General features: G+C 45.4%; 1 protein-coding gene across 1 annotated transcript; it reads left to right on the top strand.

The window, feature by feature from the left end:
• The first annotated feature begins 15424 nt into the window (after positions 1–15424).
• Positions 15425–17354, top strand: Kcna1 (potassium voltage-gated channel subfamily A member 1). Its single transcript, XM_051173142.1, has one exon. It carries the CDS (start codon positions 15691–15693, stop codon positions 17176–17178), a length of 1488 nt encoding a protein of 495 aa, XP_051029099.1. The 5' UTR covers positions 15425–15690; the 3' UTR covers positions 17179–17354.
• The last annotated feature ends 4811 nt before the right edge of the window (positions 17355–22165 follow it).

The following is a 22165-nucleotide window of genomic DNA, read 5'->3' as shown; positions in this document are numbered from 1 at the left end:
GGACTTGTATATCATGTAAATAAAATGTATGTTACCAAAAAAATGTGGGAGAGAATAGCTCATGAGACGATTCAAGTAGTTTAAAGTCAAAACAGTATCATTTCTCATGCTTGAGAAGAAAAATACCTGATGGGCTGGCAAGATGGTCAGAGGGTAAGATACTTCCTGCCAAGCCTGATGAATTCCATTCCTGGGACTCACATGGTGGAAGAAGAGAATGTTCTCCAGCAAATTGTCATTGGACTGTCATACATGTGCCATAACATGGGTGTGCACACAATAGATAAATGTAATTTTATTAAGACACCATTCACTGAAACATATCGAAGCCACTTTAGACACCATCAAAATCATCCTAATAGTCTGCTGGCTGCCAGCCAGCAGCAGCCACCTGTTAGGTCACATCTGGAAGCCTCCTCCTATCCTATTATGTTTGTCACTATGGTTGTGCCTACTCTGTCAGTACAGGAAAGTGATGTTTTGGGGTGTCATCCTGGGTTCTTGAAAATGACCCTAGAGCTAGGAGTCCTAGTGCTCAGGTCATATGTTAAAACAAGGTCTGTGCTCAGCAATGTAGTCACACAGCAAGGGCCGTATCTGAGTTTTGTGTTTTGACAGGGGTGGGGGTGGGTGGGGGGTGGGGGTGTTATTTTTTATCATTATTTCAGAGGGGCCAACACTGGAGTTGAGAGTGACAGTTGCATACATAAAACTATATTGGCATGCATAGCATGATGCATTTATTTAGTTGTCCTTTGCTTCTGTTAAGAAAAGCCTACAAAATTTTAAAAAATGCAAGCTAAACACATAAATTTTGGAGAGAATAGGTTCAGAAAATGCCCTCCCCCCAATCCCTGGTGTACATACAAGAGAGGGAAGGGGAGGAAGAGAGAGAGGACGGGAGGAGGGAGAGGAAAGGGGAAGAGACTGTGATGTCCTATTTGATCATTTGAGCAAGGACAATAAAGTAATGACATCAGCTTCCAGATCCACAGTGACCACACCATGAAAACACCCAGTCTTAAGGGAACCTGAACTATTTCTGACCCAGAGTGGGATCTCCTCTGGAAATCCTTCTCAGAGGAGCCACTGTGCTGTGTAGTTGATGACACCTTCCCCAAAGTCACGCAATAGCTATTGCCACAGAAGACAGAGCCTTTGCTTCCAATGTACCAGCTTGCAAACTGGAGACTAAAAGAGAATTCTTGCAGCCACACAAGCTGTGCGGCCTGCTGTGAGCTCATTGGTGGCCTGGGGTGACCCCAGGCCAGCTTCTCAGAGGGCACTTTGTCTGATAAGACTTCCTATGGTGGTGGGCAGGTCTGCTCAGTGTGATGAAGAATAGAAATTCAATTCTGACCTAAACTCACAGAAGTGTGGCTATGTGGCTAAACAATAGGCTTTCAGGCACACATGAGCTAACTCTGCCTCTGAAAACACCCCGGCTGCTGAACCATAGGACAGAAGGTTCAAAGGTCGAGGTCACAGGTATGTACTCAGAGGCTTTTTGAGTACTATGCTTATTGCCACACTATGCTTATTGCCTATTGAATGTAATTTTTTGTTTGCTTGCTTGTTTGAGCCAGAGGCTGTCCTGGAACTTGTAGCCCAGGCTGGCCTTGAACTTGCCACAATCCTGTCTCCACTACCTGAGTGCCATGACTTCCCTCAGTGATGGGGGCATAAACCCATTCAAGAGGGTAGAACTCTCCTGTCCCTACTTCACAGGACCTGTCAGATCTACATGACCCCAACTGGATGGCATTCCCCTACATATGGAATTGGGGTGGGGGGATGGGAGGGGAGGGTGTTTAGAGTGCATGTGAGAGGGCAGAGAGGGTAAAAGGGAGGGAAGGACGGAGGGAGGGCTGGGGGGAGGGAGAGAGGGAGAGGGAACTGGGATCGACATGTAAAATAATAAATTAAATTAAAAAAAATGCTTTGACTCCAAAATTTAAGTTGAAGGACAAGTTACTGGGGAAAAGGATTTCTATTTTTGTTTCCACAGAAAATGAAAAGATGTGGATTCCTTCCAGACTAATGTGGTTTGATCACGCCAGACCGCCTGAAACAGAGTACCAGGTGATCCTACATTCAAAACAGCTGGACAGAGCAGCCTTACAGACTACAGCCAGGATTTCTGAATCTTCTTAGAATCCCCCATGACAGCGCCCCTTACCAGCAGGAAGTAGTTTGGAAAGAACGACACCCAAATTCCCAAATATTGTGTATAAATGTTTGTTTTCATTTAATTGGACTTTGTTATGTAAAATTAAATAAAATAAAATAAATGTTAAAAAAAAGAGGGTAGAACTCTCACAACCTATAAGGTCTCACCTCTCAATACTGTTCCTACAGCCATGAACTTCAACATTAGTTTTGGAGGAGACCTTGAAGCCATAGTAGAAATTATAATCTGTCTTCATGCTTTGATATTTTATGCTTTCCAGACATCTGTATCGCTTTAACACTTCTTTAAAAATTATCAATATATTTAATTTTCTTTTCTATTCAACACTTGAGATGCCTCTTTTTTTGGGGGGGGGAGATTACAAAGCACACACATCTTCTGGGTATGGTCCTAATAAGACCTCCAGTGCCATTTTGAAATCTTCTGCATATCCTTTTTTCATATTTCCATTCTTCCCATTCTCACTGATGGATTATTTCTTCAAATAGGAAATGGTCAAGAGAGAAGGGCCCCTTCTGAGGACCCCATTAGTTTCCTGTATAGATAAGAGCAACTATGGGACTTGGCACAAGGAACAAAAGGTTTCTCTAATCTGCTCCAGGAAGGTCAGAATGGAGCTGTGGAGCAGGTCAAGAGTGAGGGGGACACTGGGAAGAGAAAGGAGTCTCTGGTTTCCACTTGAGTTGGCATTAGAGTGTATTGTGGAGTCTCTTCATGGGTGTGGTTGCTAATCTTCACTATCAACTTAGCTAGATTTAAAGTCCATCTAGGGGACATCTTTGTGGTTTATCTGTGAGAGTATTTTCAGAGAGGCTTAAAAGAGGAGGGAAGGCCAATCTAGTAAAGAATTGGATGATTCCAGCCATCAGATACTGTTGGATTTGTGTTGATTCATGGGATAAGGTTGCTGTGACAATGGACTACATACCTTCTAGATGATGTGGCCCTCACTGTTTCTTATCTATTATTTCTTCCACTCTTTCTGGGGTCTGTCTTCCACCTTTCATGGGATCTTTCCATCTGCCTTCCAGAAAATAACACCACCCCAGAGATCCAGTGGAAACTTGAGGGCTCCCAGGCCTCCCTCTGTTTTCTGGATCCACTTGCCCATTTGAGGTAGCCATGCATCCTACCTCTCATCTCATTGCCTCAGTCACCACAGTGAGAACATTACCTTGCTCCTCTTAAAGATTAGTTGACTTAGCTATAAACCAGATTGCCCTGCTTTTTACTCTTAGAGCTCCCATACCATTATGTGAGGAATACGGTTTTTCCTCCCGCCGCCACTGGTCTTGTCCCGAATCATCCCATTTCTCTCCTGGACCTTCAATTATCTCCTTCCTTGTTTTTCCATTCATTCTCTTGCATTTAAGCATCCTAAGACCCTTCGACTGTATTAGTTACTCTTCTTAGTGCTATGACAAAATAATTAATATAACTTCAGGAAGGGAGGTTTTATTTTGGTTTAGGGTGTGAGGAGTTACAGCTGCTCATGGCAAGGAAGCCATGGCGGCAGGAAGTGATGGGCATAGTGCTTCATTTGCTTTATCTAACCCTCTCTTTTCTTCAGCCTGGGACCTCAGCTCATGGGATGGTGCCACCCACAAATTGGAGCTGGTTTTCTCTCCTCCATAAGACCTCTCTGGAAACACTCTCATAGATGGTGAAGGTTGTTGTGACTCTAAGACCAGTCAAGCCGACAATGAGGATTATCTCTCACATTTACATACTTTTTTGAAAAGTGAACTTGCTTAAGCATGCCTTCCATCTCTCTCCTGTCCTCTGGTTCCATACTTCTTCAAATAGCAACAACTGACCTTAATATTTCTCCCTCACCCCATTCCCTGCACCAGTACAATTGCCACCTGTACTCATTTCTGCACCCAAACTGCGGTCTCAATAAAAATAACCAGCGTTTGTCCATTTGGTAGCTACTTCATGCTGTGTCTCTTACCTCACCTGATTCCCAGAAATGCTTTTTTCTCTATGTGCTTATCTCAAGGAGGCTCAGCCCAGACACTCAGGACCATCCTTACCTGCTGGTATGGACACTGGTTGGTCCCACCCTAGCATGCCATTCTTTCTTTGTAACAGTGCTCTGAAACATCTAGATTCATAGTTTAGATGAGATGAATCCCATTCTGTCTCCAAAGTAGGCTCTTAATTCCCTTCACCTGATTAGCACACCTCATCTCTCTGGCTTCAGTAAATAATCCCAACCCAGGTCACTCATTAAGATCCAATCCCAAAACTTAAATTGAGCTATGAGAGAAATGGACCTAACTTAAAGTGTAGACCCTTAGGATTTGATGGTGGTCATGTCAGAGACACACAATAAAGAGGCCCACTTGAGAGTAAAGTTGGCAAGAATTGGAGGAATGGAAAGACACAGAAGGAAAAGTATGTACCCTGGATAAATCAGCACCAAAGTGCTGGGTCAAAAATTCCTGAAGACCTGTTCTCAACATGCTCAGCTTTCTTAGCCTCTCACCTCCCTCTGCCCATCCCCTCTCTCTCCTCAAGCCATTCAAACTCACACTGATCACTAGAAAGTGTTCTGACACAGCTGCTTCACCCAAATCACTTTTCTAGGTAGTCACAATTGTTTGGAGGTTTCTGTGTTTAAGTTTTTTTGTTTCCTTTTTTGTAGTTATGAAGATGGAGCCGGTGGCTTCACACGAATGATGGACCATTGAATTTATATACTCCCATCTCATTTGAAACCTTTAACTAGATATTGCTTTATGAATGTCATGACCAAGCTCAGCCTCAAAAGCACGACAAGGGCAGTTCTGACATTCCTAGTAAGATGTCATGGTAGAAAGGCTCATGGGTGACTGATTTGGCTGCTTATTGATATCATTGAATCCCAAGCTTCTCTCCCTCTCTTGGCTATGATATCATCACTATTGGCTTAATCATTCAGAGGGATGAGAGCATGGATACAGCCATGACTCATCATAATGTGACATCTAGAGAGTATAGACAAAGCAAGTTCCCGTGGCTTTTTCTCACTGAAGATCTCCAGCAGGCATCCTCTCAGATGTCCTCAGCAGGCACTGGGTCACACAGGAGTTTCTGAATGAGATCCCTTGGAGCAGAGGAGTTCTTTTCAGGCACATGGCTCTGAGGAAAGGAGTTCTGTTTGGAAACTAAGGAGGGGGCCAATCAGGGTCCACCACTGGTTACAGGTGTCCTTTTTACCATCAGGTGGGTTTTCTGGTGTTGTTTTATGCCACTGGTGGATTGGGGAGTTCTTCCTTTCTTAGAAAGGACAGAATTTGTACCATTGATAATGCTATAGAGCACTAAAATGAAATAAAAGGCCTTCATGGATTAAACGCCTAAAATTCCTAGGATGCTTCTGTCAAGTTAATCAAATTCAACATATCTTTTTGACCAATTCTTTTAAAGATTTTTTTCATTTTTATTTTTTATATATGTGTATATGTATATATGTATGTATTTTGTCTGCATGTATGCATGTACGTCTTATATGTGCCTGGTGCCTGAGGAGGCCAGAATAGGGTGTTCGGCTTCCTGGAATTGGAGTTACAGATGGTTGTGAGCCACCATGTGGGTGCTGGGAACTGAACCAGGTCCTCTGAAAGAGGACTGTTGAGCCATTTCTCCAATCCTGACAGAGTGTGTCTAACATTAAGTTATTTATTAATCATTTATATACAATAAAACATACTTAAGTATATGAATTGTGACTGACTTGGATACCCACCACCACAATCAAGATGTAGAGCTCCCAATATCTTCTCATGCCACTTTGCAGTGGCTCACCCTGGGAGTAGGAAAAACTGGCTCATGCTTGTTTGATTCATGACTTCTGTTTTGTTTTGTTTTTTCTTCCCTTTGCTTCTCTCCCTCCCGTCCCCTTTCTTCCCCTCCCCTTCCCTTTCCTCCTTTCCTCTTCCATTTCCTCCCCTCCCCTCCCCTCCCCTTTCCTTTCCTTCTTTCCTTTCTCTCTCTTTCCTTCCTTTCTTTCTTTTTTCTCTTTTGGGTTTTTGAGACGGTGTTTCATTATGTAGCTTTGAAGCCTGTCCTGGCACTTGCCCTGTAGACTAGGTTGGCCTCAAAGTCACGTAGATCTGCCTGCCTCTGCCTCCCAAGTGTTGGGATCAAAGGCACTCACCACCACCACTGGTCATGACTTCTATTTCTATAAATGGAAACATATGATTTTTAGAAGTGTCTTCTTAAATCTTCTGACCACTTTTATTTTTTAAATATTTAAATATATTTCATTTTGCTTTATGTGTATGAATGTTTTGACTGTTTATATTGTGTACACACATGCATGCCTGATGTCTAAGGAGAACAGAAGGGGGTATTGGATTCACTGGAACTGCAGTTAAATAAGGTTGTGAACAGCATGGATTCTGGGAATTGAACCCAAGTCCTCTGGAAGAGCAGCCATTTAGTTGCACAGCCTTGTTATTAAGTTGTAAGGTTATGATGACATCTACGTTTCTGTATGAGTCCTCTGTCAGATATTTGTGTTGTGACTATTTTCTGAGTCTGTGACACACTTTTCATTTTCTTACCTGGTTTTTGTTTTGCTTTTGGAAGATCACAAAGTTTTAACTTTTGATTTTTTTTTTTTTTGTGAAGTTTTCTTCTCATGGCTTGTATCTTTGTGTGTGTGTGTGTGTGTGTGTGTGTGTGTGTGTGTGTGTGTGTGTGTGTGAGAGTTGTAAGGATTTTCTCATTTTCTTCTGGGAAGTTGCATTTTTTTTTGAAGGCATGAGATAAATGTGAAGATTTATAGGTATCCACTTATCAGGTCCATTTGCTGAGAAATTATCTTTTTCCCATTGAGTTACCTTGGTATCTTCGTTGCAGATCTACTGAGCATAGGGGAATGGGTTGACTTCCAGACTTCTATGTAGCTGTATGTCTTTCCTCATACTAACACTAGCACTGAGCACAGGTAATGTATATCCTGAAACTCAGTTCCTTTTAGGACTTTTAAAGCTATTTTAAATCCTTTGTGTTTTCTCATCTGAGATTATGTTGAGTGTTCTGATCAGTTTGGGAAGAATTTATAGTCTAACAGGAATGAGTCTTCCAGTCCATGATCATGGCATATCTTTCCGTGGTTGTATGGGAGTTCTTTCTTCATATTTATCTCAAGGATGCTTTATATTCTTCCGTGCACAGATCTTATATGTAACACAAATTATTACATGAATCCATTTTATGTTTTCATTTTATTATAAAGGGTTAAGATATATTGATGTTTACATTTTTATTTACCCTGAACCTGTAGGCTTACTAAATTTACTTAATATTTGTATTAGACTTTTAGTGCATATTCCGAGGAATTTTCCACATCTACAATCATGTTATCTATAAATAATGGCAATTTTTCTTTGCAGGCCATGTCTTTTATTTCTTTTTGTTGCATTGTCTAGGACCTCGAATGTACTGAGTAAGCAGTGGGAACACATTCATGCCTCGTTCCAGACAGAAGGCAGTCAGCCTTTTCAAGTATGGTGTTTGCTGTTGGTTGGTTTATAGATGTTGTTAATCAGGTTGAGGGAGTTTTTTTCTCACCCTGGAAAGGCTCCTTCCTTTGCTTTGTTTTATCATGAGTGCCTGCTTGCATTTTGTCGAACATCTCTTCTAGCTGTACAGAGGCTCCCATGGGTTCCCAGGTAGAAACTGCATCGACTCCCTTTAGAAGGCTAAGGAACACTGCCTCATCGACTTTGAGCTCACACCTATCAGTTGTCACTGAGCAGCAGAATTAGAAGTGGGGCTGGGGGGCTGCAGGTGCTCAGGGATCTTTCCTCTTTGTAGCTTCTTCTCCTCTAATCCTTCTTTCTGTTATTTTGGTCATCTTTGCCTCAGCATAGTTCAGTCTCAACAAAATCTGTAAATTTTGCTTGGGTTCTTTCTCTCTGTACGGTTTCTGGAAAGTGCCACTAAAAAGACTTAACATAGGATTCATTTCATCTAAAAGATCACCATTGCCCAGAGCTGTTACACATGCATTTATGTGCATATCACATATATCTGAGTATACAACAGGTTTATAAATAACAAGTGCACATATTTTAGCATATGTTGAAATAGTGCTTTATCACTTGTTATGAGGTGGTTGAATGTAAAAAATCCCTGTAACAACTCTTGATGACAAGGACAGCATTTGCTTTTTCTTTTGTTTCTTGAATATCTAGGAAATGTTCAGTTGAGGTTAGTGTAAATTAAAGGCTTGTTTGAAGTACTGCTTTTCCTGAGCTATTGTAAGATGGTGTTTTGGTGAGCATGAACTTGGTACCCAACACTGATCAGAATTTTATTTCTCACAGGTATTGCATTTTACATATGAAAGATTTAATTTCCTTATTGGTAAGCAAAGGATGGAAATGTTAAATGTTTAGGTAACTATGGTGGTCCATGTTGGTTGTCAGCCTGACATGCAGGAACTTTAATTGAGGAATCATCTTTAATCAGATTGGTCTGTGAGCATGTCTGTGGGGACACTTTCCTGATTGCTAATTGATATAAAGGGCTACTGTGGGTAGTTTGTTGCTGGAATTTCTTTCCTGCCTGGTCCAGCAGCCAATTAGGTCCAAATAAACACCCGGATACTATATTAATTATAAAACCGTTGGTCAATGGTTAGGGCTTCTTATTAGCTAGCTCTGACTTAACCCATAACTACTAATCTATGTATTTCTATATGGCCTTATCTTACCAGAGAATGCCTGGCACATCCTATCTTCCCAGTCTCTACATGGCATCTCTTTCTGTGTCCTCTCTCTGCCTTCTCTCCCCAGAATTCTCCTCTCCTAGTCTCACCTCTCACCTATCTTCTTGTCTAGCTATTGGTCAAACAGAGTTTTATTCATCAACCAATAAGAGAAACAAAAAACAGAAGGACATCCCTCATCAGTGATGTCATCTTTGAACAGGTGGGCCTGAGTTGTATAAGTAGTTGAACATGCTAGAGGAGATGAGCCAATAAACAGCATCCCTCTATAGCTTCTGCTTCAAACTCATGCCTTGAGTTCCTGCCTCATTTTCCCTTGATTATAGGCTGTAATCTGTAAGCAAAACGAACACTCTTCTCTACAAGTAACTTTCCTTCATGGCCCATGGGACCTGAGGACTTTCAACAAAACAATCACAAAGGCTAGCAAAAAGGAAAAATCTAGGATAGCTATGACCAGAGATCCTGCTCCCTGTTATCTTGGCCTCAGTATCTTCCAAGCTTTCCTTTTTGACCCCTAGTAATTCTATGTAACTGTTAACAGTTCCTCCTTGGCCCTGGATAGAAGTACTTCTCAAAGCTGTGCAGATAGATGAAGCCCACAGAACCTGCTGATCTCCTTCTTGTTGGGTGAGGTGAGTTCTCAGGGTTACCCCTTCCTGATGAGACAACTTCTTTGTTGCTACTTGGTGACATTTAAGGAAACAACCCAGGAAGGTGGCTATATTTAGAACTAGTTACACATCTTTTCATGAAAGATCATCAGGACTAATTCTGTGTCAACTCACATCCAAGCTTCTGTCAAACAAGCCTGGACTGATTGCTGATGTGCCCTCACCACAGGGAGCCCCTGGCTTTGCTCCTCTCACCCCTCAGGCAGTCTCTTACTCTCCTAGTACTTGCTTCCTGAGTAGATTTCTTTTGATGATGGAAGTGATGCCCAAAAATGCCTACAACCACGTCAGTTCAGTTACCTGTCTCTACTGTGCACCCCTCTCCCTCCCCCCAGCCCCTCCTTCCCTCTCTTTCTGTAGAATAGCTGTCCTCACCCAAGGCCAATCTGGTATTTTCATCTTGGATCCCATTCCCCCTCTTCCTTTTCAATTACATGCTCTAATTTTTTCTCTTCTGCATCAAATCAACAGTCTTCCCTTTTCTACTGAATCATTCCCATTAGCATACAAATGTATTGTAATAGCGCTTATCTTTTTCGAAAGGCTTGGTACCCTCCATTTTCCCTCTGCTTGCTACCCCACCCTTCTGTTTCTCTTGACATCCAAAATTCAGAGGCATTTTTACCTACTGTTATCATTTCTCCCTCTATGTCTTTTTGACTGGATAACTCCAAAGCTGGCAGTGCAACCCAAGTTCCTTGTTCTGCATATCTATTAGCAGCACACAGACACTTGGCTGATAACACTTCTCTTAAAACACATATTTTATCTGACTTCAGAAGAAGCCCCACATTCTCCTTGCTTACACTGGTTAGTTACTCTCTGACCATTTGCTGGTTTTTCTTTTTCTTTCTTCCTATTTTTTTTTTTTTTTTTTAAACTGGCCTCCTGGCATTAGAGGATCCTGGAGCACAAGTTGCAAACAGTTCCTCTCTTTCTATGCTTAGGTTCAAGGGCTCTCCATGAGGACCATCTATTTCTGTGGTTCTAAATTGAAGGCGACCTTGTGGTGATAGTTTGGGTTGTGGCAGCTGGGGGTAAGTGCTGCTGATGTCTTGCAGGGAGAGGGATGCTGAACACTTCCATAGGGCAGTCTTCAAGAACTAAAAAGTGTCCAGCCCAAATGTTATTGCTGATGAGAAACCCACTTTACCTACTTCCACATTTCTGACTTGAGATATATATATATCTCAGTCATGCCCCCAAACTAGTCTTTAATTCCCCAACCTCAGCACAGGTCCCCATGCAGCATTATCAGAGACAGGTCCTAAGGGCTAAATATTTACTGGATGCTGTGATCCCAAAGTAGTTAAAATATGGGAGTGAACAGGTAGGGACAAGGCAAAAGACTACAAGGTTGGCCACTGGTTCATGAACACAGAGACACAACCTGTCACTGGGCCCTGTGGCTGGACCACATGGTTGCTTGGCCTTGAGAAGAACAAAGGTGAGACAACTTCATCCTAGCTTGCATCTCATACAGGGCAGCTTCCACTGGTTTATTGAGGCAATGTTTTATTCCCAGGTGGCTGTTTGGTTCTCTGGACCTTTCTGTAGTTTGGGGAAGCCAGTACCACTCATTGCAGTGTGGCCACCCTGGGAAGCAAAGTGTGGCTACACGCAGAACTGGTTCTTCCAACAGTGTCTACAGTGGGAATCGTTAGATGAGGAGAACATGACCAGGCAGCAAGGAGCGCACATAGAAAGTTCCAGGCTTCACATTCAGATGGGAGAGAAGAGAACTCAGACTCTATTCTAGTACATGATATTAACACCTGTCCAGACATTGAGGCCACGGGCCTAGGGGACATTGTTGGAATCCTTCTCTCCTCAGATCCCCACTTTACTCCCTCTGAAAACATAAGCCAATTGTGAGATCTTCCGGGCATGTTCTCTAGTGTAAGCCAGCACTGCTGTGACACCTGGCATGCCAGTACCCTGGTTTCCACAATTCTTGTCCTTTAAAACCCCAAAGCAGGCCTGGTGAGATGGCTCCTTGGGTAAAGGTGTAGGCCACCAAACCCGATGACCTGTACTTGACTATTGGGATCCACACAGTAGATGGAGAGAACCAATTCAAAATTGCCCTCTGACTTCATACATGTGTCCTCCCACTAAACAAACAAATAAAAATAAAATAAACAAAACCCAAACAGAGCACGGTGTCTCATGCCTGTAATCCTGAGACTATGGGAGTTTGAGGCAGGAGGGTTGCTGTGACTTTGTAGCCAGTCTGGGCTCAATATGATACCATTTCAAACAACAAAAGTAAACAACACCCTCCTCAACACAACCATTTTATATTGTCACATTGATGCATGTCCTTCAGTACTTTCCCATTGCAACACAAATAAAAGAAACTTCCCTCATGCCTAAGGGGCCCTGCATGTTCCATCCAGCATGACCTAACTTGGTAATTCCTTTCTGCCCATAATGACCTTTTGTTTCCTAAGGTCTTTTTGGCCTTAGGACCTACACATTTGTTCATACAGTCTGCTCTGTGTTTGGGGTTTCCAATGATCCCTCTGCTGAGAGGGCCTGCTTGTCTGTAAACCAATACCAGTACTGGACCTACTTTCTAGAGTTTTGATTCATTGTCTGTGCCTCCCATTAATGTAAGCTCCCTGTGATCTGGGACCGTGTCTGGTCATATAGTGCTAGGACATGTCTGGTCCATAGCTGGGGCCGAGCAAATGTGTCGAATGCTTAAATGCCTTAGGACCCCCTGGCCACTGAGGATTCATGTGAAAACAAAAATGCTGAATGCTTATCTCAAAACCCCCACCCCCAGTTCCTTAGAGGTTCAAATCCCACTTCAATCACATCTATTAGGCATGTATGTGAAGGACCCACTAATCCTATCATATACAACTCTGAATTTATGAATTGGGATCCTATGTAGTCCGAGATACTTTTCTAATAAGGCAATCTCCTTATAACAAGGGGTGGATCATCACGCGAAACGATGATTCAGGAGCAGGAAGAAGGAAGCGGGAGAGCACCACAGTGAAACTGGAGAATCGGAAGAAGGATGCACCACGCTAGGGCACGGCCAGGAAAGGCTTATTACAGGCACCTGGCTTGCAATGAGATTCTAGCAGCAGTGGCCACCAAAACACCATGCTTGGCATTTCATGGTACGCTGCCACCAAAACACCATGCTTGGCATTTCATGGTACAGCCTTGCATTTACTGTTATTTGTTTGTTTGTTTTCACCAATAGAGAGTGCATCAGTGCAGAAGAGGAGGGGACATGGAGGTTCTGGGAGGGAGGGGCCAGCGTGCACTGGGTGGAGTTTAAGGTGGGAAGGAGAACTTACTGTGCAATAGAACTTGCTGTTCATCGAAGAAAAGACTGGGTAGGAATCTGGAGGAGAGGAGAGAACAAACACTTATTTTTCTGAAAGGAAAGCCAGGATCTGAATCTGGAGGAGGGATTTAACTAGCTGTATCCCTGGAATCCTTGTAGAGCCCCCTGCCTGCCACTAGCCACAATAGAGCCAGGAGGATGCGATCATTGGCTTTGATTAAAGTGGTGGGTGGTGTGGGCGGGTGGCGACACTAGCTGCGGTGGTGCGAAGGGGCTGTGCGAAGGCTTACGAGGAACCAATCAGCGGCGACTCTGGGTTCTTGCGGGCTCCTCAGAGGCTCTGCGGCGGTGGAAGGACCAGAGTTGCTGGCTGCCTCCTCCGGTACTGCTATCGCCTCTGGGGATGCCAGAGCATGTCCCCAGCTCAGATGGCCTTGCGCCTCTGTAGGGACCCTTGCGTGTCTATGTGTAGAGCCTAGAAAGTGGTCCTGAGGAGGCAAAGGGCCACGGGGGGGGGGGGTTCAGGAGGCAGGACCGAGGGTGGGAGACAAATGGGCGACTTGCTTCTCCTCACGTTTGTTCCAATTAGCACCAAGTTGGCAGACAACCCACAAACCCAGGATGCCTTCGTCCACCGCCCTTTCCCGCCCCCATCACATTCTCTGCGGTTCAGAATATTCTCACTGTAAGGAAACTTCAGCTCCCTCTGGTAGGCTCAAGAGGAACAGACACTTGGCACTACCTTCTCGATGAAACCCAGGATCCTTAACTGCAGCGCTCTAACCAAACTCTGTACCCTTCAAGAGTGCGGCTGGCGTGGAGGTCAGGGGTGACGGGGTAGTAGGGTGGGCCGGACTGGGGGGCCTCTGGGGGAAGGGAGGGGTAGCGCGGAGGAGAGAGATGCTGGAGGGTTGCTTGTGTGACTGCATCTAAAGCAGAATGGTCCAAGGAGTTCTGCCAGGGACATCACCGCCTGCATTGCGTCGGACCTGACCATCTCCAATGTGAAATTCCCGGGGAAGGTCGCGCGTGCAGCTAAGGGCCGTGCGTGGGTGGAGCTGCGGGCCACCGGGGAAAAGGAGTTGGTGGTGGGCTTTTCGAGGAGGAGGGGAGGGAAAAAGAAGGAAAGCTATGCTGGCAAGGATGGGAACTGAATGACAACCCCCCCCCCTGCCAAACCACCCCCTCATATTTTCCATCTACCTCCTCGCTTCTGCCCTCCCCCGCCCTCCCCAACCCACGCCCTGGTGGGCCAATCACTGCTCCGCATTCCAGGCGCTTTCTCAGGTTTCTGCTGATCTTGCAGCGCCCAGAAATGGACCAAGCGAACCTGCGGCCGCACACTCTCTGCTCCACTCGGAGCTGCTGAAGGCTCTGCGGAGCGAGTTCTGTGCGGTGGTGCGGAGACCCAATAGCCATGTAGAGCCAGCCAGGCTTTGGGCCACCCTCCTCCCTCGGGATCGAATCAAGGGCTCCCGTAGTGCTCGGAGGGGGCGAGAGTGGTGCTTATCGCCATTTGCTTGGGTGACTCGGGAGAGGGTGGCCTTTTTGCTTTTCCATCCCGCATCCTCCGGAACTCACTGCAGCGGAGAGAGGACAGAGCATCCAGGTTACCTGTGCTGTGTGAGGATGGGGGTAGGGAACGGACATTTCCTCCATAGCTGCTCAATAAAACGATCGGACCCCTAAGAGGGGAAGGACGCGGACCACGAGGGGCCCCGTGCCTCTCCGATGCTGCTGTGGAGGTGGCTCGCTCCGACTGCTGCAAAGGAGACCTGCCGCATTCCGACTCTCCGCCGCCAACTCAGCACCGCCCCTGCGCCAAGCCGACCCGCCAGGTAGGGAGCTCCCCAGTTTGGGGCTGCAGAATCCGAGGTTAGGGTGACGGGGTGGGGGAGGTTGTGAGGGTGAGGAGTTTCTGTCCAAGACCCAGAGCTCCTCCAGCATCTCTAAGCGCTTTTCCGATCTCCAGTTTAACGAAGTTGTAAACAGATCGGCTGTTGGGTAGTGGGGAAAAGTGGGATGGAAGATTTCCAAACTTGGATTTCTGGGTGTCTGTTGTGTGTCTGTTTGTGCGTATGTGTTAACCCCAGTAAGAGTCCAGTGTGTTCTACAAAAGCTAGCCGTCTGTGCTCTTCGGTGTCTATGGGTTCGTCCCATCGGAATGCTTCTGATTTTCTACCCTCGTATCACTTTTTATTTCTCTGCAGCATCCATCGATCGCCCCGTGGGAGCTTAGAAGGCAGCAGGCGAAGAGGGGTAGGAGGGGGGAGAGCCAAGGAGCAGCAAAGGGGGTGACAGGCGTGGGGATCTGCTGAGCTGGCACTGCACCGGGTCCTAGGAGGGCTGCAGGAGGGGAGGGGTGCCGTGGCGAGCCCAGGAGTGATGGCAGGTGTGCGTTAAGGCAGTCAGAGCAGGAAGAAAAACCCACTCGCCAACACACACACACACACACACACACACACACACACACACACACACACAAAAGAGCACACCCCCAAAACCCAAACCTCAAAAAAAAAAAAAAAAAAAAAAAGCTGCACTGGGGGCCTTCGGGTGAGAGGGCTTTCCAAATTGGGTAAAAAGCGGAGTGGAGGAGGGGGAGGTGGTAACTAGCAAAGTTGCAGACCTCTGAACCTTCTGGCCCTGAAGCCCCTCCCCGTGAGCGTGGGGGAGACTCACTCTTCGGTGGGGGGGGCGCTTGGGTCCCCCCCACCCCTCTTCCATTGCTCCTTCACACCCCGGGCTCTCTCCTGGCCTCCCACCCCTGCACCCTGCTTCCATCATGACGGTGATGTCGGGGGAGAATGCGGATGAGGCTTCTGCCGCTCCGGGTCACCCCCAGGATGGCAGCTACCCACGGCAGGCCGACCACGACGACCACGAATGCTGCGAACGCGTGGTGATCAACATCTCCGGGCTACGCTTCGAGACGCAGCTCAAGACCCTGGCACAGTTCCCCAACACGCTGCTGGGCAACCCAAAGAAACGCATGCGCTACTTCGACCCCCTAAGGAACGAGTACTTCTTTGACCGCAACCGGCCCAGCTTTGATGCCATCCTTTATTACTACCAGTCAGGGGGCCGCCTGCGCAGGCCGGTCAACGTGCCCCTGGACATGTTCTCCGAGGAGATTAAATTTTACGAGTTGGGCGAGGAGGCCATGGAGAAGTTCCGGGAAGACGAGGGTTTCATCAAGGAAGAGGAGCGCCCCCTACCTGAGAAGGAGTACCAGCGCCAGGTGTGGCTGCTCTTTGAGTATCCGGAGAGCTCAGGGCCTGCCAGGGTTATCGCCATTGTATCAGTCATGGTCATCCTCATCTCCATAGTCATCTTTTGCCTAGAGACTCTCCCTGAGCTGAAGGATGACAAGGACTTCACGGGCACCATCCACCGCATCGACAACACCACAGTCATCTATACTTCCAACATCTTCACAGACCCCTTCTTCATTGTGGAAACACTGTGTATCATCTGGTTCTCTTTTGAGCTGGTGGTGCGCTTCTTCGCCTGTCCCAGCAAGACGGACTTCTTTAAAAACATCATGAACTTCATTGACATCGTGGCCATCATTCCTTATTTCATTACCCTGGGCACGGAAATAGCTGAGCAGGAGGGCAATCAGAAAGGCGAGCAGGCCACTTCCCTGGCCATTCTCAGGGTCATCCGCTTGGTAAGGGTGTTCAGAATCTTCAAACTCTCTCGCCACTCTAAGGGCCTCCAGATCCTGGGCCAGACCCTCAAAGCTAGCATGAGGGAGTTAGGGCTGCTTATCTTTTTCCTCTTCATTGGGGTCATATTGTTTTCTAGCGCAGTGTACTTTGCCGAGGCGGAAGAAGCTGAGTCTCACTTCTCCAGTATCCCCGATGCTTTCTGGTGGGCGGTGGTGTCCATGACCACTGTGGGATACGGTGACATGTACCCTGTGACAATTGGAGGCAAGATCGTGGGCTCCTTGTGTGCCATCGCTGGTGTGCTGACAATTGCCCTGCCCGTACCTGTCATTGTGTCCAATTTCAACTATTTCTACCACCGAGAAACTGAGGGGGAAGAGCAGGCTCAGTTGCTCCACGTTAGCTCTCCTAACTTAGCCTCTGACAGTGACCTCAGCCGCCGCAGCTCCTCTACTATCAGCAAATCTGAATACATGGAGATTGAAGAGGATATGAACAATAGCATAGCCCATTACAGACAGGCCAATATCAGAACTGGTAACTGCACCACAGCTGATCAAAACTGCGTTAATAAGAGCAAGCTCCTGACCGATGTTTAAAAAGCAACAGGCAAGCAGGCAAAAGCCCCAAACAAGAGCCCTGGTGACTCATAGCCCGCTCTGTAGATACTTCACTAAACATTAGTCTGTGGATGCTTTCTTTAACTGTCAATGCAATGCTGCATTGTGAATTTGGGGAGTGGCAAACCTGAAGCTTTCAAAATCCATTAAAAAAACTATTTTCATTTTATTAAAAATGAGAAAAGAAAGTATTTTCTAAAACTGGCTTCAATGCTGTCCATTAAGGAGTCCATGTGAATTAAGACTCATGCTTCCCTGTACTGAAATATTTCCAATCTTTTGGCATAGGCATTTTTTTTAAACAAAAACCCCCCTAAAAATCAGATGACCACTTAGGAATATAAAGTTCAAATTTGCATGGGACTCCACCCTAAAATCTTTGCACACTGCACACCACATTTCAGATAGTGTACTCTGTGGAACACATAGCAGCCTCAGTGGTCAGTGGACAAATCCTTTTCTTTTGATCAACTGCATTGTGTACAAGGCAACCAAAATTGGACTAATTAAGACTGGTTCCCAAAGCACCTTATACATCTGTTACCGGTCCCAGTCTGCTGGGATTTTCCATCTGCCCCATTCTCCTAAATACAGTCTATTCTCTAAGAAAAGGGTAACTTGATTAAATGAGTTGATTCATCTGTAGGGCTGCTAAGTTCTCTCAACTGCAGATGATCCAAATATAGGTCTTTTCTCACTAATCCTGCACCCTGACCCCTGACCTTCAGACGTGGATGTAAAACCTCCCATCTTACCCTCCTTATTGCAAGAGCACAAGAGTTAAATGGTAAGCATGTTTGAATCTGATAACATTTATTTTATAATAGCATGCTGAGACAGTTAACCCAGACAATAGGGAATAAGCTTAAGTTGAAATTGACTCTTCTAAATATAGGCCCTTTTTCATTTGCATTCACCAAAAGTGCACTCCTTCATTTATTAACTCTTTTCTTAGCAACTAAAGTACTGTATTTAAGTGCATATGTTAGTCAGATGGGAAGAATCCCTTTTTGGAGCTCAAAGCATGTCCTCTTAGTCAGCATTATGGCCTATTTGATTAAGATGTACCTTGACTTAATTAATGCATGGTTTCAGTAATAAAAATTAGAAAATACTAAAAATCACAAGTCTGTGGGATGAAAGACCCAAAAGAAACAATGGGGGTGGGGGAGGGGTGGGGGAGGGGGTGGGGAAACACTCCCATCAATTTTCCTGCCTTTGCTCAGGGAAATGTCAAGCTTCTGTGCAGGTATAGGCAGAGAGAGGACCAATATGCCCATCCTTTAAGGGAAAACTGTGGAAAACTAAATAAGTCATCAAGGTATTTAATACACCTAAGACAAGCATTCTTTCCAGCTGAACAATACAAGCAAAACAAACAAAAACAGGTGCAATATTTTGCATGTTTTTTTTTTTTTTTTGGTGCATTCCTAGGATGTAAGTGACAATGTTTATCTCTTTATGCACCCAGAGCAGAGCTGATTTCTTTTTGCAGTCATGATTTGAAGTCTATGGAGACTTCCGGCCCTCCCTTTGAGGCTCCCTGAAGAAACTCAGCCAATTGATTTAATAGTTGCTTAGTGCCTTTATCTGTGCCCACAGTGAACTGCAGAAAGTGTGCAGAAAGTGCCTCCATAACTCAGCTGGGAAGTTATTTAACAGAGGGAGGGGAGGGGTGGGGCACAGGCCTTTGCTTTTTGCTTTTGTTTGTTTTTCCATCCTCACTCTCCCACTTCCCCACTGTGAGAAGACCACACTACCCTCAGCGCCCCAAAGAAGAGAAGGAAAAAGCAAGGGCTGCCTCTCTGGCCATCTATTGGACTCGGTCTCTTTGGCAGCCAGACTGTGGATATAAACTGAGACCCATCTTTGAACTGGACATGAACCCTAAACCTGTTTTGTTCTGTTCGTTTTCTTCTCCATTGGAAGGCAAGGGTTTTCAGGAATGTGGAAGGCCACTCTGGACAGACAGACTTTCCTCAGGTTCAGTGGTTCCTTCTCCCCACTCTCTCCCTGTCAGCTACAGCACTTTGCAGATCTCTGAAAGTCTGGTCTTTGGGGGTATCATTGCAAATCATGGGACACTTAGCTCACGGTGACCTTCCTTAGGCCAGCCTTCTTGGCTAACCTCCAACAGATATTTCCTATGATGCTCCTATGATTGCCCCACATGGAAGTCACTTCTCTGGCTGAACATCTGGCAGCTGCTGCCCCAACCACTGAATCCAGAGAATGACAGGACCCTGTGTCCAGCCGAAAGATCGCCATGCCACACAAGCTTTGGAGTCCAGCAGCTGTTCACCAATGGAGAGGTATTCATTGCCTTTTGAAGGACACTCGAGTGGGGAACCTTCATACTGCTTTTAGCATGTGGCTGCCTACTACTGTCTGCCTTACATCCTTGCCTGGCTTCTTCTGGAATCTTCCATGCCTTTCCCTCACCCATTCTTCAGACAAGAAGTGAGGCCATCAGCCAAGAAACTACAATGACGTCTAGGTTGTCTAGCTCAATTGAAGGAAGATGGACATTTTCTTTCCCTGTGCAACTTTTGTGAGTATTCGGGGTGAACATAACAATATCCTGGAAGATGAGGGCCAAGGACTGCCCCACCTCTGACTATAGGGTATCAGCTCTCCCATGTGTTGCTCACCCTTTGAACCTTAGCTCAACATTCTGAGCGTTCCTTCTACATGCTCACAAGTCTCCAGGTGGGGGCAAAATGCCAACTCCTCCTCCTGTCTCCAGGGATATCTTGGACTTTTATTTTGACCCCGAGAACTAGGACACAACTGAACTCTGTCAACAGCAATAATCCACTCAGTACTATGGGATGGATGGGGTAGAGGATGAGACAACGAAGCCAAGACTGCTCATCCCACCCCTGGACACTTGGTCTGCCTCTGTAGCTGTGCTCTGGACAGGTTAAATCTTCTGGATATGTTACAAGCAGAAGTGCTGTATGTGGTGAAGTTGTCTGCCTGGGATGGGGATGTGCTGTTGTTATGAATTGAGAGTGGATGGGGGATATGGATGCTGGTTATCCATCTGTAGCTCATGGCAATGAACATGATGACAAGGAGTACAGGGATTATCTGTGTAGCATAGGCATGCAACCTTTGACCAAGCTCTTACCCTTGCACTGAAATGTGCTGAAATGTCTTTGTAGACCTGAAGGTGCACTTAACTAAACTGCCTACTAAGAAATGACTCTCATTTGGTCCTCTTCATATTCCTTTCCCAGGCTTTTTGCCCTCTCACCCCCTTCTTAGGTACTGAGCCTTGACAGCTCATGCCTTGATGCTTATACCCGTTTTCTCTGGAAGGAGAAGACTTATGATGCACTGATAGCCATAGCCCAGCTCTTCCAAAGTACAGGGCCCTAGTTCAATAGGATGCCCCTGGGAGAGTCAGGTCATCCTGTGGCTATTAGCCATCCCAGAATCTCTGAAGTGCTTAACTCACTTCAAGTGATCTGAATCAGAGAGACCAAAGATATCCATTTCCTCTGTCCTCAGATTTCTAGAAGACCGACTGTAGCCACGAAAGGGTTTGCTTTGGTTTGGCTTTTCTCTCCCCTTTCTTCCTGTGTGCACAGCCCTCACCTCATTTCCCTCTGAGACTTGAATTCTGAAGCTCAGTGACATCTGATCACTGGGAGTGTTTGTGGATTAGTCCAGAACATCAGGTCAGTTATTTCTCCCACATTGTAGTCAATAGCAGTCATTTCTCTAAAATGGAACCGTGTGGTAGGTTTAGATCCCACTGTGTGGAACCAAAGCACAGAGGTCACCACAGCCTCGATCCTCTTGAGACTGGAGCAGGAGAAAATGTCTGTCCTAAGCAGAAATGACATTCAACCCATAAAGAACTTCCTTCATGTTGGGTGTAGTTACAAATTACTCAAATTAGTGTCTAAAAGAATCAGTGAAAAATTAGTTTTCAACCTCATGCTCAACATTGGAGGCCTCAAAACACATTAAACAAACAAACAAACAACTTTAAGTTTTAATTCCTTGTTTGGTAGATTGGATTGGACAGAAAGGAGAAAGGGAACATTAGCAGAAGGCAATTCCCCCATTTTCTTCCAGGAATGACTTCTTCCTGGGAGTGGTGAGAATTGGTGGGTGGTAACCATCCATAGTATAAAGTTGTTAGAAAGACTATAAACTGCCAAACAACCACATTATCTTCCAGACTTTTCCAGGCAAGAGTGAGGCCTTTTGATATTTATATTCATTTTGAGAAGACAAACAAGCTAGAATTTGAGGAGCAGACACAAGCTAGGTTGATCTGTGATCTCAGGAGGTAGACTCTCCCCTACAGTGTGGTACAGTAGTACTTACATTTATAGCATGGGACTTCAGGGTATATGCAAATGTGTCTAGAATGACTCAGGTAAATCTTCAAGGAATGTACATTGCCACTTTTGTAAAGAAGCAAGCAGGAACTAAATAGTTAACCAAAACTAGTCCATTATCTTGGGCCACTGGACTGTGCAGACTCATTCAGGGCATAGACATAAAGTTAAAAGCCTTGAAAACAAATGGTGGCCTCTTTGCTCATTGACTCATGGGAATGCCAATATGCAAGCAAAGGGTTAGGCTCTGCTGCCTTTAGGACAGCTTTGAGGAGGTTAACCATGGTCACAGTGACATTTTTGGGGGAGTTAACAGGGAATTTGTGATTTGAAACCCCAAAGGATCTAGAAAAGTTTTGTTCCTAAATCACAGAAGAGGAAGAAATGGAATGAGGAAAGAAAATAAAAGAAGAAAAGTCCTTGTAGAATATGCTAGGTCATATGTTGTCTTCCCTTTCCAAAACTTGTAGGAGTCTCTTTCTTCTTCAGTGAAGCGTTTAGGGACTGTTTATGCAGCAGCTGTAAGTGACATACCTCTAAGGTTACAGATAAAATATTCCTGAGGCTGAAAACTAAAGTGGACAAATATTAAGTTGAAGTGCACCCTC

Source organism: Phodopus roborovskii, unplaced genomic scaffold (assembly GCF_943737965.1).
Source record: "Phodopus roborovskii unplaced genomic scaffold, PHOROB, whole genome shotgun sequence".
Taxonomy (NCBI): domain Eukaryota; kingdom Metazoa; phylum Chordata; class Mammalia; order Rodentia; family Cricetidae; genus Phodopus; species Phodopus roborovskii.
Note: the sequence above shows the minus strand (reverse complement) of the source record. Positions and strands in the feature narration are given on the sequence as shown.

Bases quoted from the DNA above. Each gene is read 5' to 3' on its own strand.
- Kcna1 (XM_051173142.1), top strand. From the start codon at position 15,691: ATGACGGTGATGTCGGGGGAGAATGCGGATGAGGCTTCTGCCGCTCCG.